Raw genomic sequence first — 25,679 nt, 5'->3', positions numbered from 1 at the left:
TTCTAAATCTTTTCATGTTTATAATAAGGGTGCTCTCATGATTTGATACACTTTGTGATGCAAAACATGTTTTATCACAATATATATCTTGATTATCGATCAGATCATCTTGACTGGGTGCCGCCATTTAGTTTGAAGCAAATGCAAGTGATATGAGAGGTGGAATCAGATTGGTCCAGAAGGAGAGGCATAGAATGGACATACCTCGTACTAGCCACAGGTGGCACTATGATGGAGCCAAGCAATTCCATCCTGGTTCTGCAAGGGTGGAAACCGGACTTTAATAGTCAGTCAACTCTCTTGCCTGGGGAAGATGCCTGAATTTGCAGCATATCTGAACACGTGTCTTCAATTATTGGGATTACTCCAGATATCTTTAAGCGTTACATTTGCCCCCTTTAAATGCGACTATTTTTCGGGGTGCCATTGTACAATATAACCTCAGCACTACGACATAAGTCCATGTTGAGGTATGGGAGTAACGATCACCTCAGTGCTCAGATCGCTCTGTACATCGGCTTCCAGGTCTCTTAATACTTCTTGGCGATCAGCCTTCTGTAGATTCCACCCACTGGGTGTGTTCAGTTGGCTGCTGATGAGGTTGTTCGATCAGTGCCCCACTGCAGTTAAAGGCTTGCACGTCTTGCCAGTCAGCTTGTTGAACTCGTCCAGAATGTGGAGCTCCTTGGAGTACATCTTCCGCCATTGTTCTTCTGTCTCGTGGTCATAGCCGAGGAGATGGCACATGCCGTGTGTCAACATGATCTGAAACACAATAAGTGACATCATCAATTTCCGAACTAGTGAATCCCAGATTCGTCCTGATTATGTTTTTAGGTTTGTCAGCACCATACTCATCCTGGCAGGGTTCAGCAAAGTGGGAAATGCATCACTTCAGGCTTTCCAACCACTTGAAATAACTGAAACAAGCGTATAGTCATCTATATCCCCCACCCATTTTAACACGTTAAGGTCCCAAACCAGGTAACTGATCCAATATTTCTCCTCGCCCATGTCAAAATAGCTGCAATGGAAATTCTAAAATAAACATTTCTAAAAGTCCTTAATATCAAAAGGCACCAGTTCAGTATGTGCCTGGTAGACATACAAAGTCTGGTAAGAAAGTATATAACGTTTTTTGAGTTACGCACTGGAAACAAAGACCACCCTTATAGAACCTAAGTCCAACTTGTTGCAATGGAAACATAAAATAAGAATTTATAAAATTTTAGTTATACCAGAAATGTTATTTACTTGATTGTTTGTAGTGGATGCAATGAAAAGTATTTCGGAAAGACAGAACTTAAATTAAAAAGAAGAATGAATCTTCACCGTATTGTATTATATACATGTCATTTCCACAAATTGTGGTACATGGTATTCATGTATTCATGAAGTGTAAAACTATTCATACATGTACCGTATTCGACGTAATAAGCACCCAGGGCACGCTCAAAATTAGAAATAGGGGGCTCTTATTAGCATATTATTTTGTCGGAAAAAAAACAGAGTTGAAAGATATAATTCATTGGTTGGTTTGCTGTTTTACTCCGCATTCAGCAATGTTCCAGCTATATGACGGCGGTCTGTAAATAATTGAGTCTGGACCAGACAATCCAGTGATTGATATCATGAGCATCGATCCACGCAATTGGGATCGATGATATGCATCAACCAAGTCAGCGAGCCTGACCACCCGATCCCGTTAGTCGCCGCTTACAACAAGCAGTCCCCTTATACGGCAAGCATGGGTTGCTGAAGACCTATTCTACCCTGAAATTAGAAGTAATAATAGACAAGGAACAATTACATGCAAGTACAAATCACTCACATATTGCTGCGTACTTGCTGGTAACATTCTCAAACAAACAGCTGTTGTTTATGATCCAAATATTGGTTACTGTGAGGGAACATGAGGAATGCTTTAGAATTTTGATATACCATTTAAGATAAGGGCGAGCTTCCACCAACAGACACACACAGACAGACAGACACACAGAGACACAGACACACAGACACACAGACACACATCTTGTAAAACATCCAATAGCTCATATTTTCAATGGGGTCAACAAATTTTAATAGTCCATGGTCCAGACCCCAAAATTTTATAAAGCGGTACCACCTGGGGTGGCAAAATCTCAGTATGATTTTTTGAAAGTCATATATCCATAGATGAAAAAAACCTTTGAAAGCAATCCGGGACTCACAGCTTAGTGGTAGTAATCACCACATAAAGGGGGACCCCTCAGTCGAATCCACGGGACTAGATTTCAGGGTAGGGGAAACCAGAAAGTGGAACAACTTTACAAGCAAAAGTCATATGGTGAAGTATGACCACTCAAAATCTTGGTAACCTGATGCTCTTCATGTTGGTTTGTATATTAAACTATGTCAAATATTCAGTCAGCTGGCCACAACTCTTGACCAAAGTCAACAGTTGCTAGCTATCAAGTCTTTGTATTCAAGTGGCATGCTGACACTTGGGGTCACCAGAAGTATTTCTGTGGTGCTGGATAAAACCAGATGAAACTGGATAAAACTGGATCAAACTGAACCTGCTATTAGTATTACTGGATTAACATTTAGTCCCAGAAATACTTATCTTATTTAAAAATACATATCTACAAAATAAAAAGTAAATTCCAAATGGAGCCAAGAACAGTGTTTAACATCCAGACCTGCCCAAATAAATAGACTTGAGTTGGATTCAATTTATTTTCTAGGGTCTGGGAGATTAACAGTGGACAACAACCCAGTATTATCGGTCATAGGTCGTATAAAGGTCATGGTCAGTCAAGACTAACACTGGCCCCTTATCGCTACAGATTAAATAACTTGTGAACTACCTATAACCCCCCTGAGCAAGAATGTTGACAGCTCTTGACCTCCTTTGCGTTCCATGTTATTTCAGTGTAGTAAAAAGGTTTTACTGAGTTATTTGTGATCATGGTGATATTTTGTTTGTTTGTTGTTTAACGCTGCACTTTCTGCAACCTGTTGCCACGACATTACAAATTTAATGAAAAATGTGTTACACTTAAATATGTGGACCTTGTTTGTGTGCGTGCATGCGTGCATGTTTTTTATCCAATGAAATTGTCCCAGCTTAGCTAAAAAAAAAAAAAAATGCTTCAGATTGTTGGATAAAATGAAAATTGCCAGCCACATAAAATACATTGCTGGAAGATATTTCTTGTAAAAAAATATTTAGCCTTATTGTATGTTTTTGAAGTAAAAGCTGAAGAATATCTAATCAGTGTCAGTGTGCCAGGTTTATTTGGCCATCCTGTCTATTAAAAAGATGGCTTACGCACTACAGATAAGAGCACATGCGTGATACATACCGAATTGTGAGTAAGGTATCAGATTGGAGAGGGAGGGAGGGAGTGTGTGTGTGTGTGTGTGTGTGTGTGTGTGTGTGTGTGTGTGTGTGTGTGTGTGTGTGTGTGTGTGTGTGTGTGTGTGTGTGTGAAAACACAACCACCTCAGCGCTGACACTGTTTCAGATTATCTCTTTTTCACCTGTTGATGCTTCCGCTAAGCTGATTTTCAGTGAGTGAGTGAGTGAGTGAGTGAGTGAGTGTGTATGGTTTTACGCCACTTTTAGCAATATTGCAGCAATATCACAGAAGGGGACACCAGAAAAGGGCTTCACACATTGTACCAAAAAGGGTTATCGAACCCGGGTCTTCGGCGTGACAAGCCAACGCTTTAACCACGAGGCTACCCCGCTGCCCTGTCTGATAAAGACCTATACCTGACTTTCTAAGATTGTCTCAATCAATGTATCTCCAAGTGCCACTGCCTCTGGCAGACAGAGGAGTGTCGGACATCTCATTACATTGGGTTTCCAGATCTACCAACAACTGAACAGACACATACCTACAGGACAGGGACAGACACCATGTGACAAGTCATACAAGTTCTGAACAGCATCTTTTCATGATTATACAACATAATTACTCCATTGGTTCATAAGCCAAGGTAGTATCTATTCATGTTCACTATTAACACAAAAATTTGGACCTTTGGGTATTTTCTACAAAACAAACTATTCATTTTTTTCACCACTACCTACAGGCACATTTCTCAACAAACTATCCATAAAATAAAATTGAACACCCACCCCACCCCAGAAATCAAATGTTTCTCCCTTAAATAGGCCTGTATAAATAAATGTGTGGTGTGTGAGTGTGTGTAAGTGTGTGTGTGAGTGTGTGTAACCTCCTGTGCACGCCCTAACCCGTGTGAAGATTCCGGGGTAGAATAGGTCTTCAGCAACCCATGCTTGCAGTAAAAGGCAACTATGCTTGTTGTAAAAGGCGACTAACAGGATTGGGTGGTCAGGCTCGCTGACTGGGTTGATACTTGTCATCGATCCCAATTGCGTGGATCGATGCTCATGATAACAATCACTGGATTGTCTGGTCCAAACTTGATTATTTACAGACCGCCGTCATATAGCGGGAATATTGCTGAGTGCGGCGTAAAACAACAAACCAACTAACCAAAGCACGCCTTAACTTCATGTGCACACCTTCACTTCATGTGCACACCTTCACCTCCTGTGCCCACCTTCACCTGTGTACACCTTAACCCTAATAAAAATAATAAACCCTCCCAATGTTGGCAGTAAATCTCAAACACCATCACCAGGGAAATAGGATATGCAATGTGTTATATCACTGCAAAATAGTAGAGTCGTTGTGATGTGTCACCACAAAACAATTAACAACAAGCGTATAGTTGACAAAGTCATCTATATCCCCTGCCCATTTTAACACGTTATGGTCCCAAACCAGGTAACTGACCCAACATTTCTCTTAGCCCATGTCAAAATAGCTGCAATGGAAATTCTAAAATAAACCTTTCTAAAACTCCTTAATATCAAATGGCACTAGTTCAGTATGCACTTTATATATAGACATGCAATGTTTGGCAAGGAAATATTTAACAGTTTTTTTGTTATACTACTTAACTTGTTGTCATGGAAACATAAACAATACAAAATTCTAAAAGTGCTATATATCACCAGTTCAGTATGTGCCTGGTAGACATGCAAAGTTTTGTAAGAAAGTATTTAACGGTTTTAGAGTTACACTGGAAACGAACACCACCCCTGTAGAACCTAAGTCCAACTTATTGCCATGGAAACGTGAAAAATAATAATTTCTAAAATTCCTAAATAGCAAGAGGCACCAGTCCAGTATGTGTCTGGTAAACATGCACAGTTTTTGTTGGAAAGTATTGAATGGGTTTTGAGTTATGCTCCGGAAACAAACTCTACTCTATAGAACCTAAGTCCAACTTGTTGCAATGGAAACGTAAAAAATAAAAAATTATAAAACCCCTAAATAGCAAAAGGCACCAGTTCAGTATGTGTCTGGTAAACATGCAAAGTTTTGTAAGAAATTATTGAACGTTTTTTTAGTTACGCTCCAGAAACAAACAGCACCCTTATAGAACCTAAGTCCAACTTGTTGCAATCATGGCAATGGAAACAAAAAATAAAAAATAATAAAATTCCTAAATAGCAAAAGGCACCAGTTCAGTATGTGCCTAGTAGACATGCAAAGTTTTGTAAGAAAGTATTTAATGGTTTTTGAGTTACGCTCCGGAAACGAACAACACCCTTATAGAACCTAAGTCCAACTTGTTGCCATGGAAACGTAAAAAATAAAAATTTATAAAATTCCTAAATAGCAAAATGCACCAGTTCAGTATGTGCCTAGTAGACATGCAAAGTTTTGTAAGAAATTATTTAACGGTTTTTGAGTTACGCTCCGGAAACGAACAGCACCCTTAAAGAACCTAAGTCCAACTTGTTGCCATGGAAACGTAAAAAATTATTTTTTTATAAAATTCCTAAATAGCAAAAGGCACCAGTTCAGCATGAGTCTGATTTCGTAGAGAAATATTAAACGGTTTCTGGAAACAATTTCGGCACGCACGCACGCACGCACGCACGCACGCACAGAACCCATTTCTTCGTTGGGGCAGGGGATAATAAACCAAGAGCCTCAGAATTAAACATATGTTTAATGGCCATGAGTCTGTGTGTCCATATGCAGAATGCTTTTCAAGTTCCTGTTGTTTTGGGCCACACTTGGCAATATTGCAGCTATAGAGCTGCAGCCTGTAAATAATCGACATTCCAGTGACTGATATCACCGATTCTGATAACCCAACCACTTGTCGACTCTTACTACTAGCTCAGGTTGCTGGGGCCAATTCTAACCCCGAATCCCCTAGGTAGACAAGCACAGGTTGCTGGGGCCAATTCTAACCCAGAATCCCCTCAGGTAGACAAGCACAGGTTGCTGGGGCCAATTCTAACCCCAAATCCCCTGAGGTAGACAAGCACAGGTTGCTGGGGCCAATTCTAACCCAGAATCCCCTCAGGTAGACAAGCACAGGTTGCTGGGGCCAATTCTAACCCTGGTTCTCCTTTTAGGGAAACAAGCACTGGTTGCTGGGGCCAATTCTAACCCAGTATCCCCTCAGGTAGACAAGCACAAGTTGCTGGGGCCAATTCTAACCCCAAATCCCCTCAGGGAAACAAGCACAGGTTGCTGGGGCCAATTCTAACCCAGAATCCCCTCAGGTAGACAAGCACAGGTTGCTGGAGCCAATTCTAACCCAGAATCCCCTCAGGTAGACAAGCACAGGTTGCTGGGGACAAATTCTAACCCAGAGTCCCCAAGGGTTGTCAACTTACTGGCAATGTTTCTTGGAAGTCAGCACCGTACTTCTTGCATTGGTCGTTGATGTGACTGACGCCGAGGAAGATGTCACCGAGGATCATCTCGTCCAGGTTGTCCACCTCAGGTAGCATCCCTGGTTCAAGGCCCTGTAAACATAGAGTGCTTGTTAATCAAACATCACCTATATCGCATTGGCCTGTAACTAATCGATACTGCCAAATCGATGATTGATATCAGGAGCAAGGTCCCACCTAGTTCATTTTAGAAAACATGCAATCCTTCAACCAGACTGACCATGATGCACTTTTGTTGCCTCTTATATAAGGATGGGATAATGGGAACTATTTCTACCTAGGGGCTTACCCATGTGTTTCCTGCAAGCACATCACAGGCGGGGCGGGGCGGGGCGGGGCGAGGCGAGATGAGGTTTAACATCACTTTCAAGTTTATTGCATTTACATGTATATCACTGTATATAGGGGATTGCATGCACCTTTCTGGATGCTTATACTAGTCCGGACTAATGCATGTTTAATAGTGCTAGCAAGCCCACCGAGATACCATGCAACAGTTTAACATGGATACCCCACTCAGACACAGCATACTGACTCTGAGCTGAGCAGACCTTGTTTTAGTTCCTTGATGCCGAACGCCAGGCAGGGTAAAAAGTACTGTATTTTGGTACGATGCACCAGGGGCTTGAACTCCTGACCTTCTGCTCTCCGGGCAGACACTCTACCCACTAGACCAAGAAGGCAGCATAACATAACCCAGACAACTGTGGATTTAAAATCTGTGTGATCCCTGCAAACTTCTCCCATGAGGAGTGTATGACAATATACCACAAGTATCTATAGAAGTATAACTACAACATGGGGACTATAAGACAATATACCACCATCAGTATTTATAGAAGTATAACCACAACATGGGGACTATATGAGGTGAGGTGAGGTGAATTTGGGTTTAACGTCGCGTCCAAGATTATTGCACTTATATAGCGATGTGCAAGCACGTGTATGTGTGTGTGTGGCTGCTTGTACTAGTCCGCACTGATGCCGATTTATAGTGCTAGCTCACTGAGATACCATGCCGCAGTTTAACATGAATACCCCATTCAGACACAGTATACTGACTCCGAGCCGACTAGTCCTTGTTTTAGCCCCTTAATGCCGAGCGCCAGACAGGGTAACAACAAGTACAATCTTTTAACGTCTTTTTGTATGACGCGGCCCGGGATCGAACCCTGGACCTTCCGCTCTCCGGGCGGACGCTCTACCACAAGACCACGGAGGCGGTCGGGGACTATATGACAATATACCACCACCAGTATCTATAGAAGTATAACCACAACATGGGGACTAATGACAATATACCACCATCAGTATCTATAGAAGTATAACCACAACATGGGGACTATATGACAATATACCACCACCAGTATCTAAAGAAGCATAACCACAACATGGGGACTAATGACAATATACCACCATCAGTATCTATAGAAGTATAACCACAACATGGGGACTATATGACAATATACCTACACCAGTATCTATAGAAGTATAACCACAACATGGGGACTATATGACAATATACCACCATCAGTATCTATAGAAGTATAACCACAACATGGGGACTATATGACAATATACCACCATCAGTATCTATAGATGTATAACCACAACATGGGGACTATATGACAATATACCAGCACCAGTATCTATAGATGTATAACCACAACATGGGGACTATATGACAACATACCACCACCAGTATCTATAGAAGTATAACCACAACATGGGGACTAATGACAATATACCACCATCAGTATCTATAGAAGTATAACCACAACATGGGGACTATATGACAATATACCTACACCAGTATCTATAACTACATGAAACAGAATCACAAGAGCAATCAAAAAAGGATATCATATTTAATGACCCACTCAATCTGAATATAGGCTACTGATTATTTGTTAAATAAAACAATATATTATTGATCCTAAACAATATATACTCATTTAAGCAATCATTGTAAAGAATTTCACGGTACTAAGCACAGTGCTTCAACAAGCACATACTAACACTGCCAAACATTGAGACCAACTTGAAAGTAGTCTTCGTAAGCGACCCTACTAAGACTGAAAATTTACATGACAGGCCATATTTTCTTATGTATCTTATACCTCTAATCCACTAGGCGACACTCTTCTGCGCTCTATGCTCTGAGGGAGCGCCATAGGTCTCCTCATTTTTAGCTATCTGGGATCAGATAGAGATCTGATAGCGATCCATTAACGCTTTTGAAGATCTTAGCGCTCTGAATGGCGATTTGTAAGAGCGCCACAGTGGAATGGGGGTATTACAAATTCTTTATAGGCAACAACAGTGCAGAATAGGTCTAAAAGTGAGTATCATATTTATCATATTAATTTCATTGATGTTTGATCTAAGTCTGTTCTCAACCAGCCACTTAGTCTCTGAAAACAAACCTAACTTACTGAGAATGGATTTAATAAGCCCAGCAACCTCCTTTGTCAATTTTCTAAGCACTTATTACACCAAAATACTAAAATAGTATCAATTAAGTAGCTATATCATGTTTATGCTTGCAGTGTCACTTAACATGTTGAAACATGTTTAGCTTCTGTACTCTGACACGACACAGGGTTTCAGATCCATTTTCTAAGACATTGACTGATTGTCATCCAAAATGATGTAATGAATCCATTTTGATTAAGAATCGAAAAAATGCCCTATCAAATTCTCTAAAATCATGACAATGTCCCAATGATACTACACTGCAAAAACATTGTGACATCCTGACCATCACTCAGACAATCTAAATGCATTTTATGGTCCACAAAACGTATAGCCTGACAATAACTTAACAGCAGTGTAATTCAAGCAAAAGCTTGATCCAGTTTCAGGACATTGATGTGTGGTTTTTATGACTGTCCGACTGCAAACGTGTAACAGCTGTATGGTATTGACCTTCCGGTAAATACCAGTGTTATGACTCATGTAGTCCTGCTCCATAAGCATGGGATATATTTATTTTATTAAAAAAGATAATCTAGAAATGCATACTAAAGCAAGTCTAGCCAGCTCAAGCTAGCTCTATTTTTATTATTAGAGTCAAGAAGGATATTGTGTAATATAAGATTTCAGAGACTAAATGTTAGTCTATGAATCATGGACACACTTCAATATTCATATACAATGTGCATGTGAGCAGCCTTCAGTGTTCCCTTGTTGTTGAACGCCACACTCAGCAATATTTCAGCTGAATGACGATGGTCTGTAATTAACTGAGTCTGGACCAAACAATCCAGTGATTGATATTATGAGCATTGATCCACGCAATTGGGATCGATGACATGCATCAACCAAGTCAGCTAGTCTGACCACCCGATCTGGTTAGTTGCCTCTTATGACAAGCATATTGCCATAACAAGCATGTGTTGCTGAAGACCTGGATCTTCCTTGGTCGCGGCCTTCAGCATGTTCAGTGACTGAATGTTGTTAATGCTGTAGTAAGCAATATTCCAGCTTTTTCAGAATGACATCCATCAAGACTGGAACTGTGGGGTTCCGGGTGAGAATATGCACTACTGCCAAGCAGTTCATTCCCTTACACCTGTTGAAAACATGGGTGACACGCATGTAACATGTGCGCTCAATGGGTTGCACACAGGTTGAGCACCCATTGAACACGTGTGTGCAGCTCGTGTGCAACAAGTGACCCATGTGTGTGCAACGGGTGACCCATGCGTTCATTGCTTATCAGGTAAGGCACTTGAACAACCTCTGTTGTAACTTGCTTTGGTTGCTGAACAAGTTCTCTTCTTGCTCTTATGTCATAAGTCACGTGATGTGACGGCCATATTGGATATTGGTAGCGTCTAATAAAATTACTTTGCAAACTACGTATCTGCTAAAGTTCTTCATAGAAAGTATTACAAATTACCATAATGCACCAGCATCAGACGCTGAACATTTCATGTTCTTAGCAGTTTGTAAAAAGTTGCGTCATTTGGTGGCCATATTGGATTGAAGACCATCAGAATGCAAAAAGTGATAAAAATGGTACAAAACACCATATTTCTCGGCCACTAAAGGTCCAATAGCTACCATATTTTGCATGTGACACTGTCATAAGATACTGATAATTTTCGATCAGGGGGTCAAAAGTGCTACATCCAAGCGTTTGGACGCCATCTTCGATTGTGTGCAATGAGTGTCCCATGTGTCTGCCATGCGTGTAACATGGGACCGGGTTTCAGGTGAATTTGACAAATAGATCAAATGAAAAGTGAGATAAAACAAAACAATGAGATGTGAGTCTTGAGTTACCGAGTGGCCATTGACCTGTGTTCACCAGACCATGAACACATGGTCAACCATCTTCATTAGTGTTTGGCTGCTTGACTAATAAATTTTACATGTATGCATGAACCATTCCACTGGGGTCCAGTCCAGCCATTGTGACCTGCCAACAGTAATGAATTTAATTACAAGTTTATTGCTACAGGGAACCTCTGAATTGGCACAATTGGCACGGGTTGGTAGATATTTGCAAATAATCAAGTGTTGTATTTGTGGATTGCGATTTTTTTTGTTTTAATTTGTGTCTACATGAGTCAATCCAAGTGATTGCAAAACAAAACGATGTTTGCTCGCCAAATTATTAGATGGCACAGTTATGATAGAGCAGTCACCAGTACATCATCCCGAGAAAAGGGCATGAACTGAATGAGATTTCAGTCGACTGCAGAATTTGCAAAGCATGTGTACAGTCCACTGGGTGTCAACAGATATTTTCCAAATCTTTTAATGTTTTTAATCAAGGTGCTCACATGATTTTATGCCCTTTCGCGAGGTAAGACCCGTTATATTACAATATAGACCTTGATTTTGTAGCAAATGGAAGTAATGGGTGGAATCTGATTGGTATAACTTGTAATAGCCACTGGGGGTGCTACGTTCGTGTCTGAAAATTCCAGCCTAGTTCGGCAAGGGTGGAAACTGGGCTTTTACAGTCAATTAAATCCCTTGCCTCGGGAAGATGCTACCAGTACTATTGTCTCACGTAGTTCTATGTCCCATTTCCCACACCCCACTTGTTGTTTTGTTTCTGTAAGAATTAATAAGAGGATGTTTTGTGGGAGACTCTAACATCCACCATTAATTATGTGAGGACATTTGAAATGAATACAAACTGCAATGTTGTCTGACAGTAGATGGAATTTGTGATCTTAACAATCACTAGGTGTGACCATGTAGACAGCTTGTGGAGTGTATTTTTTACAATTGTAGCATGGGCATAAAATATGTACATAAGTTTGGTAATGATGCTATATACAACAACAAAAACTGTTAGAAAACCTTAAATGGTAGTTATTCATAAAATATACTTTAATACATAAAATATCAAAATATAATATCATTGCAATGTTCCAAATCACCTAAATATTAAACCATAAATCCTGTATAGTAAACCAAAACATTCAATAATTATCTCTATTGAAATAATGTTAATCTAAATGCCATGTAAGCTATGACTTAATTATGGTGTCTAAGTATCAATGTAAACAAACCTTAATCCCCATAATCCAACTAAATAAACATAGCCCTAAGATGACATTGTCTCCACCCCATATATTGTACTGGTCGTCTACCTGGCTAAGCTACCCCTTTTAGTCAGAACATGATAATTGCCCAATTAAGCACACACCAAAAGATTGGAACGGCCGATGCAGTAACCCACCAGTCCAAGCAAACCAATTTTTTGGTAATTTTTGCTCAGGTGGTGTTGAAGATGAAAACCATTTCCTACTTCTATGTTCTTGTAATAATGATATCCGCCTTAGTGAACTGCAAACAACTAGAAACCCTAGAACATGCACTCATCCACTGCACACACTACCTAACACATCGAACCGCATTACAAACCACCCTCAATCTAAACAAGGCTCTCACTCTAGAAGCAATACTAAACCCACAAAATAAACTAGAAAACTTCATGGCCTTAGGCGTATTCTTAATCAAAACGGAACTAATAAAACGCATCTAAAAACAAAATAATCTACCAAATCAAAATCACATAAACAAACAAACATCCACCATACCCAGCTCCCTTAGGTCTCCTCCCCAACCCCATCGGCATCTATTCCAAATATCAGAATTCCCAAATTCTATATAAGCAACCCCTAAAGCCCCCTCTTGGGTTGCACACACCACTTTTGCCCCTTTCGAAACACATTAAATGGCCTGGCCGGGCCCGTGCGAAATACGCATCAGTCGGAAAGCGCACATTAAATCTCCAAAGTAAGTAAGTAAGTAAGTAAGTAGTGAACTTCTGATCTTATTCAGTGATTGCTCTGCCATTGATTTGAATAAATTGCTTTACGATAATACCCTAGCCCCTTTACCAGGTGCAATGTGCTTTAAAATGTTCACCCGCACAAAACTTTTCTATCAATGTATCATTCATAATTATTTGTTTTATCTAATATGCATTGACATATTTTATGTAAATGATTTCTTTTACTTGTTCCTTTTCTATGGTGTACATTACGCGAAGTTTTTATACCAAGAACTCTTCTTGATTTTACTGTCTGTCATAACCTGTTCGGTGGCGTTAGTACATGTGTTTTAATGTATTATGCTCCACTGAACTGCTGAATTTTATCTGCTTTATGTACAATTAGTGAGACAAAAATATGCCACTGAGTATTGCTGCTTTGGGGATACGAAAGGTAACAGTTTATTATTAGAGGTAATTGGTTGTGAATACTAGGGCTGTTACGATTCACTCGCGTATTCGGTGAATCGAACTGTATCCATTCATGAATTGAATTCGTTATTCATGGCCACTAGAATCGAATATTTATGAATATGCAAGCATATGCATTTACATAAAAGAAATAACCATAAGAACATATTTTATGCACAGATTTCTTCATAAGACAACACTCTTATACTATTTAATTTGACAGTATTGTGGTCACTGGTCATTGTTGCATTTGAGCAGATACTAGTACCTGGATAAATGCAGTATATAAATGAATTATAAATGAATAATATATTTAATAATATACTCTTCAAAAAAAGAAACTTGACACTGACTTTCAAAATGTAATATATTGCGATTGTTTCAAAATAGGACACAGAAACCATAATTGAAACACTGTTTGAAGATCAATGTACACAATGTTCAAAACATTAGTCGTGTCATCTAGCCACACGTACACGATACAGTTAATGTCACAGGGGTACAGAAAATGTCAGTATCGGTTGTGCCCACCACGTGCATCAATCACCGCCAATTCATGCTGAAGTGCATCAAGAAGCGCCGGAAGTGTTTAGTGCGGTGGATTCCTTCTGCGAACGCGTTGATCCAACTCGTCCCACGGGGACAAATCTGGTGACCGGGCTGGCCAAGGTAATGTCTGGATGTTGATGTGGTGTAAGAAGTCCTGACAAACACGTGCAATATGTGGTCGAGTGTTGTCCTGCTGGAACTGTCTGCCATGAACGTTGACGTGAGGAAGAACGTAAGGCTGTAGGATCAAGTCTCTGTAACGCACACCTGTCAATGCACCTGCCACATACTCGAGAGGCGTCCTTCCACCGTGATGAATTCTGGCCCATACCATGACACTCCCGCCGCCAAATGGGACAACCTGCTGCACACAGTTGGGGGCGTAACGTTCACCCCGACGTCTGTAGACACGTGCACGCCCATCAGCACATGTGAGTAGGAAACGGGACTCGTCAGTAAACAGTACATTTCTCCACCTTGCACGTGCCCATCTAACCCACTGTTGGCACCAAAGCAGACGGTCCGCCAGATGGCGTGGGGTCAATACATGACGTCGAACAGGTCTTCGTGCAAAAAGTCCAGCCTCCCTCAGTCTGTTGCATACCGTTTGATCTTATATTCTGCGTACCCCAGGGATCAGTGTGGTAGTGCGGTCTCGGAGGTGTCGCAGCCGGAGGTATCGATCTTGTGCTTGGGTTGTCACCCTTGGTCTTCCTGACCATGGCCTGTCGTCAACTCTGTTGGTGTTGTTGTATCGGGTCCACAGTGCAGAGATTGTCTGTCTGGATATGCCAAAGTGCCTGGACACTTCTTGCTGAGTTGCTCCAGCTTGTAATCTCCCAATGGCGTTGTTCCGTTGAGCTGCATTCAGTCTTGGCATTCTGTCACCGCCTCTACTGACGTTATAAGGACTGTATGAACAGCGGTTGATGTGGATTTTTATACCCATTCAGCAGGGGGGCCTGCATGCAAAAATGCAGGATCCTGTGCTGCACTTTTTTTTACAGGCGGTTGCGTTTGGATGAAGATGTAAAATTGATCCCTGAACGCTATGTTTATGTGCTTTGCATGTGTTTTCACGAATTATAAACAAATCATCTTTCTGTTTGACTTATTTGGTTCTCATTTAATGTAATTATTTTAGATATTTGGCAAAAAGTGGTTTTACATCTGTCAACTTTCTTTATTTGAAGAGTATATATTAAAAATTAACAAACCATGTCAAATAATTTAGGCTGTTGTTGCCTCACTGAACATGCTGAATATGACAAAGGATACATCAACTGCTGACTTGTTATTGTATTCGTGAATTATTATTCATATTCGTTACCCTATATTCATGATACAAATCGTATTCGCCTCATAGTGTATTCGTTGCAGCCCTAGTGAATACCTACTACCATGTGATAAGATATCTTTATCCTTTCACTGTCTGTGGATAATCTTTTCATGCTGATTGAAAGGAACTCAACCAGTTTATGCATTCCATGCCGGGGCCTTCTCTCCTACTGAATGGGAGACAGACAGTAGGGGGTAGTCTCAATTTCTTATCATAATATAATAACAAGTATTTGTCACAGAGTGACGAAATATCCCCCGCCATATACACCATAGTACCAAATATGAAGACAATCCAGCGATTAGTTCTTGAGATATTGTGGCAACACCGTTTTCCAACTCCAAAAACAGATTTGCCTGCTGTGACCTTGAAAATGGGGTCAAGGTCACCAAAACCGACTGGTGTCTGTGGTGTCTGTATATACACCATAGTTCCAAATATGAAGACAATCCAGTGTTTAGTTCTTGAGATATCGCGGCAACACCGTTTTCCAACTCCAAAAGCAGATTTGCCTGCTGTGACCTTGAAAATGGGGTTAAGGTCACCAAAACCGACTGGTGTCTGCGGTGTCTGTATATACACCATAGTTCCAAATATGAAGACAATCCAGTGTTTAGTTCTTGAGATATCGCGGCAACACCGTTTTCCAACTCTAAAAGCAGATTTGTCTGCTGTGACCTTGAAAATGGGATCAAGGTCACCAAAACCGACTGGTGTCTGCGGAGTCTGTATATACACTATAGTTCCAAATATGAAGACAATCCAGTGTTTAGTTCTTGAGATATCGCGGCAACACTGTTTTCCAACTCTAAAAGCAGATTTGTCTGCTGTGACCTTGAAAATGGGATCAAGGTCACCAAAACCGACTGGTGTCTGCGGAGTCTGTATATACACCATAGTTCCAAATATGAAGACAATCCAGTGTTTAGTTCTTGAGATATCGCGGCAACACCGTTTTCCAACTCTAAAAGCAGATTTGCCTGCTGTGACCTTGAAAATGGGATCAAGGTCACCAAAACCGACTGGTGTCTGCGGAGTCTGTATATACACTATAGTTCCAAATATGAAGACAATCCAGTGTTTAGTTCTTGAGATATCGCGGCAACACCGTTTTCCAACTCTAAAAGCAGATTTGTCTGCTGTGACCTTGAAAATGGGATCAAGGTCACCAAAACCGACTGGTGTCTGCGGAGTCTGTATATACACTATAGTTCCAAATATGAAGACAATCCAGTGTTTAGTTCTTGAGATATCGCGGCAACACCGTTTTCCAACTCTAAAAGCAGATTTGTCTGCTGTGACCTTGAAAATGGGATCAAGGTCACCAAAACCGACTGGTGTCTGCGGAGTCTGTATATACACCATAGTTCCAAATATGAAGACAATCCAGTGTTTAGTTCTTGAGATATCGCGGCAACAAACAGGTGGGACGTACGTACGGACGGTCGTGAATACTATATCCCCCGCTTCGCGCTTTCGCGCGGCGGGGGATAATAAATAGCCGTGTCTGGTCTACCATGTCTACTGCAGAGTTTGTTTTCGTGTTTGTGCTGGATAATTTTGTGACAGTTGTGAAAAAATTGTTAACAGCCTGATGTATATGTTATATTATTATATCAGCTAACTAGAAGATACACTGGCTGCTACATCCCTTATAGAAGCCGAATGGTCCGATTTGTGGAAATATGTACTACAAATATGTAAAGACAGTATTAGGCAATGGAACCGTAATATAACATGTCCAGGAAACATGTTGGGTATATATGACGATGGTTGTCCCCTGTTATAACGTTAGATCACCAGGGCGAAAGTGTTTTATGAGATGCGTACACGAGAGTTGGGACACTGGCTGGGTTACACCAGAACATGTGGTTTGAAATCCGTCACTGACATGACAAATTAGGTTAATTAATTTCATATCAACAATGCATAAATAACTGAACAGAAGGCAGTGTTCTAAAAATTACCAGTCCCCTTAATTTTTGTCTGTCCCAAATTTCAATGAACAAAAAAATGTATGAAAATTACCTGTTTTTAATTCTTTCGACATAATATGAAATGCAATGACGTAATCTCTGACGTAATATAGTTACATCTACACGTCATTCACACAAAGTTCAGTCACAATTTTCTCCTTTTGTTTAATATTTCGAGACTAAGTCGCTACAAATATATATTTGACCTCGAAGCAAAGACAAATGTTTTAAGTTTTGGTCTAAGAGCAGTCGTGGTGAAAGAAGATACTGGTCCTGTATTGTCAAGGAGTGCACTGCAAGGATCACAACTCTGGGTGAGTTGCTCCACTCCCACGACCCACTACTATTCAAGTTTGAGGTTGATGCCTTTAAGGCTAGACTGATGGAGAGAGCGAGGACAGAAACGACACCTATACCCACTATCTACGGAGAGGAGATATCCAGACTACGCCAACATCACGACATCGTCTCAGATGACCTCCTGAAGCAGATACCAGCCCTGAAGTCTCTCACCACTATCCTCTACCGCCAGAGACACAAGACCTTGCCCCGCCTTCCTGACAGCAGACCCCAGATCCAGCTGGAGGAGAAGTACTCCCAGACTTAGGGAGGCGACCAGTTCCTACACCGTGTTAGTGACGACATCCCCATCTTCACTACAGACAAGAACATTGAACATTGATGTGCTGCAGACATTGTATTTTGTGATGGTACATTTTATGCCTGTCCCAAGTTGTTTGATCAGATTTATTGTTTACATGTTTGTTTGGCCATATGTTTCCATTAGTTTACTGTTTGTTGTCCAATCGAAAAAAAAGAGTGTTATGTCAACATGTTTCAGTACCTATGCGATTTTGCTAGTAGAGGAGGTCTAGAGTTTGCCCCACTTACAATTCAGTTGGACTTTGAACGTGCAGCTCACAATGCCGTGACTGATGTATTTCCTGGGACATTAGAGGGTGTTTCTTTCACATCACCCAATGTATCTGGAGGAGGGTGCAGAAAGAAGGTCTGGTGATGGACTATAAGGAAGATGGGGATGTGAAGAAGTTGGTGAGAAGAGCTGCTGCCCTCCCTCTAGTACCTCGTGACAAAGTGGATGATGTGTGGCTTGATGCCATTGTGACTGCCTTCATGGACTACGTGACAACCAGTTGGGTTCAAGGAGGGGGGGCCTTCATGCCAGATTTGGAACCACTTTTAAAACCAAGGCCAAAGTACCAACAATCACCTGGAAGGGTGGCACAACAAGATAAAGAAACTTGCGAAGAAGTGCCACCCGAACATCTACGAGGTAGTGAAGCTATTTCAGCGAGAGCAGTCACCCAAAGAGGTTGCAGTCCTGAGACTCTCTCACCAGTGGTCAGAACATGGCAATGTACATGGCAATCGATGCACGTATTGCATCCCTCAAGATCCAGCTCCTCAACCAACACCTGAGTGAGATGGAATATGCTGACCACGTGGGCGACCTCCTTCATCTGCAGTAATGACATTAAATCCATTATGATATTCATATGCTATTCATATTCATCAATGTAAAGTTTTGATGAATATGTTATCCTTGTTGAATAAAAAATGAGAAAACAAGACTTGTTTTGTTATATACGGTAACCTGTTAGAATCACAAAGCATGTTTTGACAGCATAGCCGCGAGAGCCACATTATACAATCATGCATCCATAACCATTGCCGCGAGAGCCACATCGATTTGGGCTATCTATTTTCGCAATGTGGCTTTGCCAGCCTGTAACCGATTGATCAATGTACACAAGACTTATTTATTCGTGTGTAATACGCACTCGTGTGTTATATGCACCCTTAATTATGGGCAATTAAATTCGGGAAAATGTATCGGTCGTATATAAACAGTTCAGGCCGTCAGTATAAACCACGAAATTAATCTTTCAACTCTTGTTTTTCCACCAAAATTATATTCTAATAAGAGCCCCCATTTCTAATTTTGAGAGCGCCCTGGGCACTTCAGATTTTTGTTAAGCGGTTGCGAGAACTAAGGTCTGATTTTAATGAGATTGGCAATATTCCAGCTATATGACGGCAGTCTGTAAATAATCGAGTCTAGACAAGACAAGCCAGTGATTAATATCATGAGCATCGATCCGCGTAATTGGGATCGATGACATGCATCAACCAAGTCAGCGAGCCTGACCGCCCGATCCCGGAAGTCGCCTTTTACGACAAGCATGGGTTGCTGAAGATCTATTCTACCCCGGAATCTTCACGGGTCAATGTAAATATGTGTATTGCAATAAGTATCATATTGTTATCTACGTATCCTGCTGTATTGTTTCACCCCTACATCTTTGTATGTGATTATAGAAGATCCGGAAATAGCTGCTTGGAAGAATTTCAGAATGGACTGTAAAAAGGCATGTTAAGTTTTGTCCTGATAAAAAAAAACTCTATTCAATTTACCCGTAAAATAAACCCTAGTCACAAACCCAACTTGTATATATGAATGACACAGAAATGAAAGATGTACAAAGTCATAAGCACCAAGGATTACATTACAAAGTAATTGTACATGGCAATGCACATTGATGATATTGCAAGGACATGTTGCCCTATGGTTAATTGTGTAAGAAATATCATCTATCAATAAAATACCTTTGAAACTATGCACAAATCATTTCTTTTACTGGGAGCAGAGACCATCACAAAATCTAAGAACTTGCAACAACAGGTCTTCGGCAACCTATGATTGCTGTAAAAGGCGACTTACGGGATCAGGTGGTCAGGCTCACTGACTTGGTTGATGCATGTCATCGTATTGCAATTGCTCCTGATGTCAATCACTGGATTGTCTGGTCCAGACTCGATTATTTACAGACAGCTGTCATATATTGCTAAGTGCAGTGTTAAACAACAACAAACAAACATGGAAGGGGTGATAAATTTGGAAACAGAGTGTCTCAAAATATTCACAGGCATCTCAGGCTTGGCTGCAGCGATCACAATGCCAATCAGTACAATAGACATATTTCGAATACCAAAAGTTGTTCCCGTACACATCATACCACAGATACTTTGCATTCCTTTCTTGTGAGTACAAATTACTCTATTCTTCGAAATGAAATGTATTTACTATCATGATTACCTTTCACCAACAGTGCTGTATGGAAATTCATATTTGAGTAAGGAATATCCAATCCAAAATATTTCATTATGCTCAAAACTTCATATCAAAAACTGCACATTATCAATTGAATAAATGAATAGATTAATATAAACAGTCAGGGTGGCCTCTTTGGGATGTAGATTTTCAATTCCTACTGCAGGACCCGGTTTTTCGTGTGCGTGGGCAAAGTCAATGAAGCGAGTGTAAAAGGACTTTGAATATCCTGTGTATTGGTGATAAACTGCAAATATATTTATCATATACATGACCCATGGAGATCCGGGGTAGAATAGGTCTTCAGCAACCCCTTCTTCCCGCAAAAGGAGACACACAGGATCGGGTGGTCAGGCTAGCTGACATGGTTGATGCATGTCATCGCATTCCAATTGCGTGTCATGATGTCAATCGCTGGATTGTCTGGGCCATACTCGATTATTTACAGACAAAGCATGGGTAGCTGAAGACTTATTCAAACCTAAATCTTCACACGTCTCAATGTATGGTACTGAAATTAGACCATATATTGGTGACAAATCCATTTTGCAGCCTGCCATTTTCACATGTTTGACATACTATTTCACTATCATACTATTTCATGCGATTCTTCGGTATAGATCCCTATACCGTTGTCAAGCAAGAACTGCTAGACCATGGTATCAGGATCAATATCCAAATGTTGCTTTTTACAGTATTAAAGAAGTTGTTATCCATAAAATTGTGTCTACCTCGTAACTGCAAGTTGTAGTGGAAATACTAATATATGACTTTATAAAAAATACATTACTATACCCCCGCTCTAAAAGTGTGGGGGCATATAGTTGCACCAAAGATTTCCATCCGTCCATCCTTCTGAGGCCATTTTTTGTTAACTTGGAAACTACAGCATGGATTCTTTCACATTTAGGGTACAGTTTCCATAGTAATAGAAGAGATGCAGTGCAAAGTTTGATTTACATATGTGTATTTCCTAAAAAAAATAAAATGTTTATCATGATCATGTTGTGAACTTTGTATATTTTTTTACTTTAAAGGGGTACTCACGGGGAAAAAACAATAACAAAGGCATAACCAGTCCTGGCGAATTGCTTTAGATCAGTGCCCCTTTAACATTTGGGTGACCTATGACCATGATGACTTGGAAACAAATTTATGGATTCTTTTCAACATGTTCAAATTTAGGGAATAGTTTCTATACCAATAGAGGCAGAGCAAAGTTTAATTTTGATATCTGTGTACTTTCTGAAAATAAGGGATATTTTATGTTTTGAACTTAGAAATATGTTGGAGTCGAAGTTGGGGATATTAGTAACCCCTGCTCCCTTTTTGTATGGTTATTTTATATATTTGCCCACGTATTTTTATGAATTATAAAGAGCCTGTATCATGATATGATCTATTACAACTATTGCCAAAATAATTACCTCATAAAACGGGAACGCAAGAACGTCTGTTGTCGAGTCAATCCTTCTATAAGCAGAGTTCAGAGTCGCCATCTCTTCGTCACAAATACACAAGACGGACATATCGAAAATCTCCACATCAAAACACTTTCTCAAAATGTTGATCTCCGTTTCCAAACGTCCGATGTTGAGTTTCACCAATTTCTGCATGTTCCTCAAAACCAGCGTCATCTTGACCACGTGCTGTTTACTCGTCCTGTTAATCACGACTGCAAATCAAACTGGTTTCGTCCGCATAAATCTTCCTCAACCGTATTTCTAACCTTCCCGCGGTGGACGTATTGGCTGGAGACTGACAGCGCTTTTACGCTCACGGTCCGCTTGGCGATTGAAGCCTAGCTGATCACGTGAGAAACCAAAATAATCACCGCGTGTTCCGAGGTCAAAGTTAACGGAGAGTTGAAGCTGGTCAGCAAATATCCCAGTTACAACACACTTAAGTGCAAGCTTTCTCTCCGGCCAAGCTATACCCGGGAGGTTTCTAGCTTGTCGCGTTTGATGTCGGTGAACCAAAACGCTCGGTTGATGATCCCAGTAGATTTTGCGAAAGCTGGGACATAACGATCACATGACGACAGCCATTGTGTAATCATTGATCGCGACCCGCGTCCCACGAAGATTGTGACGGTCTCAACGTGTCATCAGACTTGTTGTATACAAACACATGTGCTTCCGGTCTCTTTTTGCCCCGCACGACATTCTGACCCAAAATGTAGTAGTCACGTTTATATTCTCGTTTACATTCTTATTCTTATGATACAAATTACATGTTAGTTGAATGAAGCTGGGGTAAGCGTATTCGGCGTCACGACAGTCATCACTTGTTTGTAAACATAACGTTCAGTCGGTTGCGAGTTTAACTCAAAGCATGGTTGTGGTCACATACCACAGTGGGGAGCTTTGACTGGTGGCAGCGGTACACACTCCGGCGGGGACTGGGAACACGACAACACGTCAAGTACGATCCCAAACCGGAAGTCATTTTCGCCATGCGCACGTTGAGAAACACAAACAGGTAACCGTTTTGGAAAATGTTTACGATATTTGTTTAAGCATTTAAGCTATGATATGGACTTTGCCATGAGTGCAATATGTGGTATTATTTTGTGAATGTTTCTGTCTATTATATCGAAATGTTATAGGCGGTACTTGCGTTGGCTACATTTTATATATCAGTGTAGTTAGTTCTATCTGAAATATTTGTGAGTTATGTTATAAACCACAGATGGGGAATATCTCACTCCATCAGTTTGCCATAGGTGTTTCATTATGTGTCATCAGTTAGGCCTAGTGTTTATCGTTATACGCACAATATCGTCCATTGTGTTGTCTGGTCGTGATTCGATTATTTCCAGGCCTCCATGACATAGTTAGAATATATTGTCAGTGTGAGATTGAACCACAAAAAACACAAGAAACAAACATTATCACAAAAATCTTTTTAATAACCAGATCACAGGGCATGTTTCCCCATAAGCAAGTGTCAAGCTTTCGTCAAGTTAGTAATTCTTACATCTATGTTAACCTAATATTTACAATACAACAGCTGCAGTTAATGTTTTTCATTTACTATAGAAATGATCAGAACACAAATTTTATTTACAAGTAATCAATTACCATTCTTAATGAAATGTTCAGGGACATGTTCATTGGTACAAAAATTCATTTCACATGTCTGAATACACACAGGTACAATTATAAGTGATGAATCATACCCCACCTGTTGTTATCTCAGGAATGACAACACATGGGGTATGATTACACACCATAAGAGATGAATCATACCCCACCTGTTGTTATCTCAGGAATGACAACACATGGGGTATGAATACACACCAGTACTACATATAAGAGATGAATCATACCCCACCTGTTGTTATCTCAGGAATGACAACACATGGGGTATGAATACACACCAGTACTATATATAAGAGATGAATCATACCTCACCTGTTGTTATCTCAGGAATGACAACACATGGGGTATGAATACACACCAGTACTACATATAAGAGATGAATCATACCTCACCTGTTGTTATCTCAGGAATGACAACACATGGGGTATGAATACACACCAGTACTACATATAAGAGATGAATCATACCTCACCTGTTGTTATCTCAGGAATGACAACACATGGGGTATGAATACACACCAGTACTACATATAAGAGATGAATCATACCTCACCTGTTGTTATCTCAGGAATGACAACACATGGGGTATGAATACACACCAGTACTACATATAAGAGATGAATCATACCTCACCTGTTGTTATCTCAGGAATGACAACACATGGGGTATGAATACACACCAGTACTAAATATAAGTGATGAATCATACCCCACCTGTTGTTATCCCCTATATGACAACACATGGGGTATGAATACACACCAGTACTACATATAAGAGATGAATCATACCTCACCTGTTGTTATCTCAGGAATGACAACACATGGGGTATGAATACACACCAGTACTACATATAAGAGATGAATCATACCTCACCCGTTGTTATCCTCTGTGTGACAACACATGGGGTATGAATACACACCAGTACTACATATAAGTGATGAATCATACCCCACCTGTTGTTATCCCCTATATGACAACACATGGGGTATGAATACACACCAGTACTACATATAAGTGATGAATCATACCCCACCTGTTGTTATCCCCTATATGACAACACATGGGGTATGAATACACACCAGTACTACATATAAGTGATGAATCATACCCCACCTGTTGTTATCCCCTATATGACAACACATGGGGAATGAATACACACCAGTACTACATATAAGTGAAGAATCATACCACACCTGTTGTTATCTCAGGAATGACAACACATGGGGTATGAATACACACCAGTACTACATATAAGTGATGAATCATACCCCACCTGTTGTTATCCCCTATATGACAACACATGGGGTATGAATACACACCAGTACTACATATAAGAGATGAATCATACCCCACCTGTTGTTATCTCAGGAATGACAACACATGGGGTATGAATACACACCAGTACTACATATAAGAGATGAATCATACCCCACCTGTTGTTATCTCAGGAATGACAACACATGGGGTATGAATACACACCAGTACTACATATAAGAGATGAATCATACCCCACCTGTTGTTATCCCCTATATGACAACACATGGGGTATGAATACACACCAGTACTACATATAAGAGATGAATCATACCCCACCTGTTGTTATCTCAGGAATGACAACACATGGGGTATGAATACACACCAGTACTACATATAAGTGATGAATCATACCTCACCTGTTGTTATCCCCTATATGACAACACATGGGGTATGAATACACACCAGTACTACATATAAGTGATGAATCATACCACACCTGTTGTTATCCCCTATATGACAACACATGGGGCATGAATACACACCAGTACTACCTATAAGAGATGAATCATACCCCACCTGTTAGCACCCCTTCCGATTGATCAATGTCCACAAGACTTATTTATTCGCGTATGATACGCACTCGTGTGTTATGTGCATTATTAATTATGGGCAATTTAATTCTGGAAAAATGTATCTGTCGCATATGAACATTTCCGTGTGTCAGCATGGTCAGCATAGACCACGAAATATATCTTTCAACTCTCTTTTTTTCACCAAAATAACATTCTAATAAGAACCCCCTTTTTCTAATTTTGAGTCCGCCCTGGGC

The 25,679-nt window shown here is 40.4% G+C and overlaps 1 protein-coding gene across 1 annotated transcript; it reads right to left on the bottom strand.

Annotated features, from left to right (window-relative positions):
• Positions 1-75: 75 nt before the first annotated feature.
• Positions 76-22,835, bottom strand: LOC124140417 (endoribonuclease YbeY-like). The gene is made up of 3 exons (XM_046507963.2): positions 21,918-22,835; positions 6,722-6,853; positions 76-765 (listed from the first exon to the last, which is right to left on the bottom strand). The coding sequence occupies exons 1-3, from the start codon at positions 22,125-22,127 to the stop codon at positions 610-612; spliced, it is 498 nt and encodes a 165-aa protein (XP_046363919.1). The 5' UTR covers positions 22,128-22,835; the 3' UTR covers positions 76-609.
• Positions 22,836-25,679: the final 2,844 nt, after the last annotated feature.

The sequence above is a fragment of the Haliotis rufescens genome, unplaced genomic scaffold, assembly GCF_023055435.1.
Source record: "Haliotis rufescens isolate VD_foot unplaced genomic scaffold, xgHalRufe1.0.p SCAF_37, whole genome shotgun sequence".
Taxonomy (NCBI): domain Eukaryota; kingdom Metazoa; phylum Mollusca; class Gastropoda; order Lepetellida; family Haliotidae; genus Haliotis; species Haliotis rufescens.
This window is presented reverse-complemented; position numbering and strand designations above follow the sequence as displayed.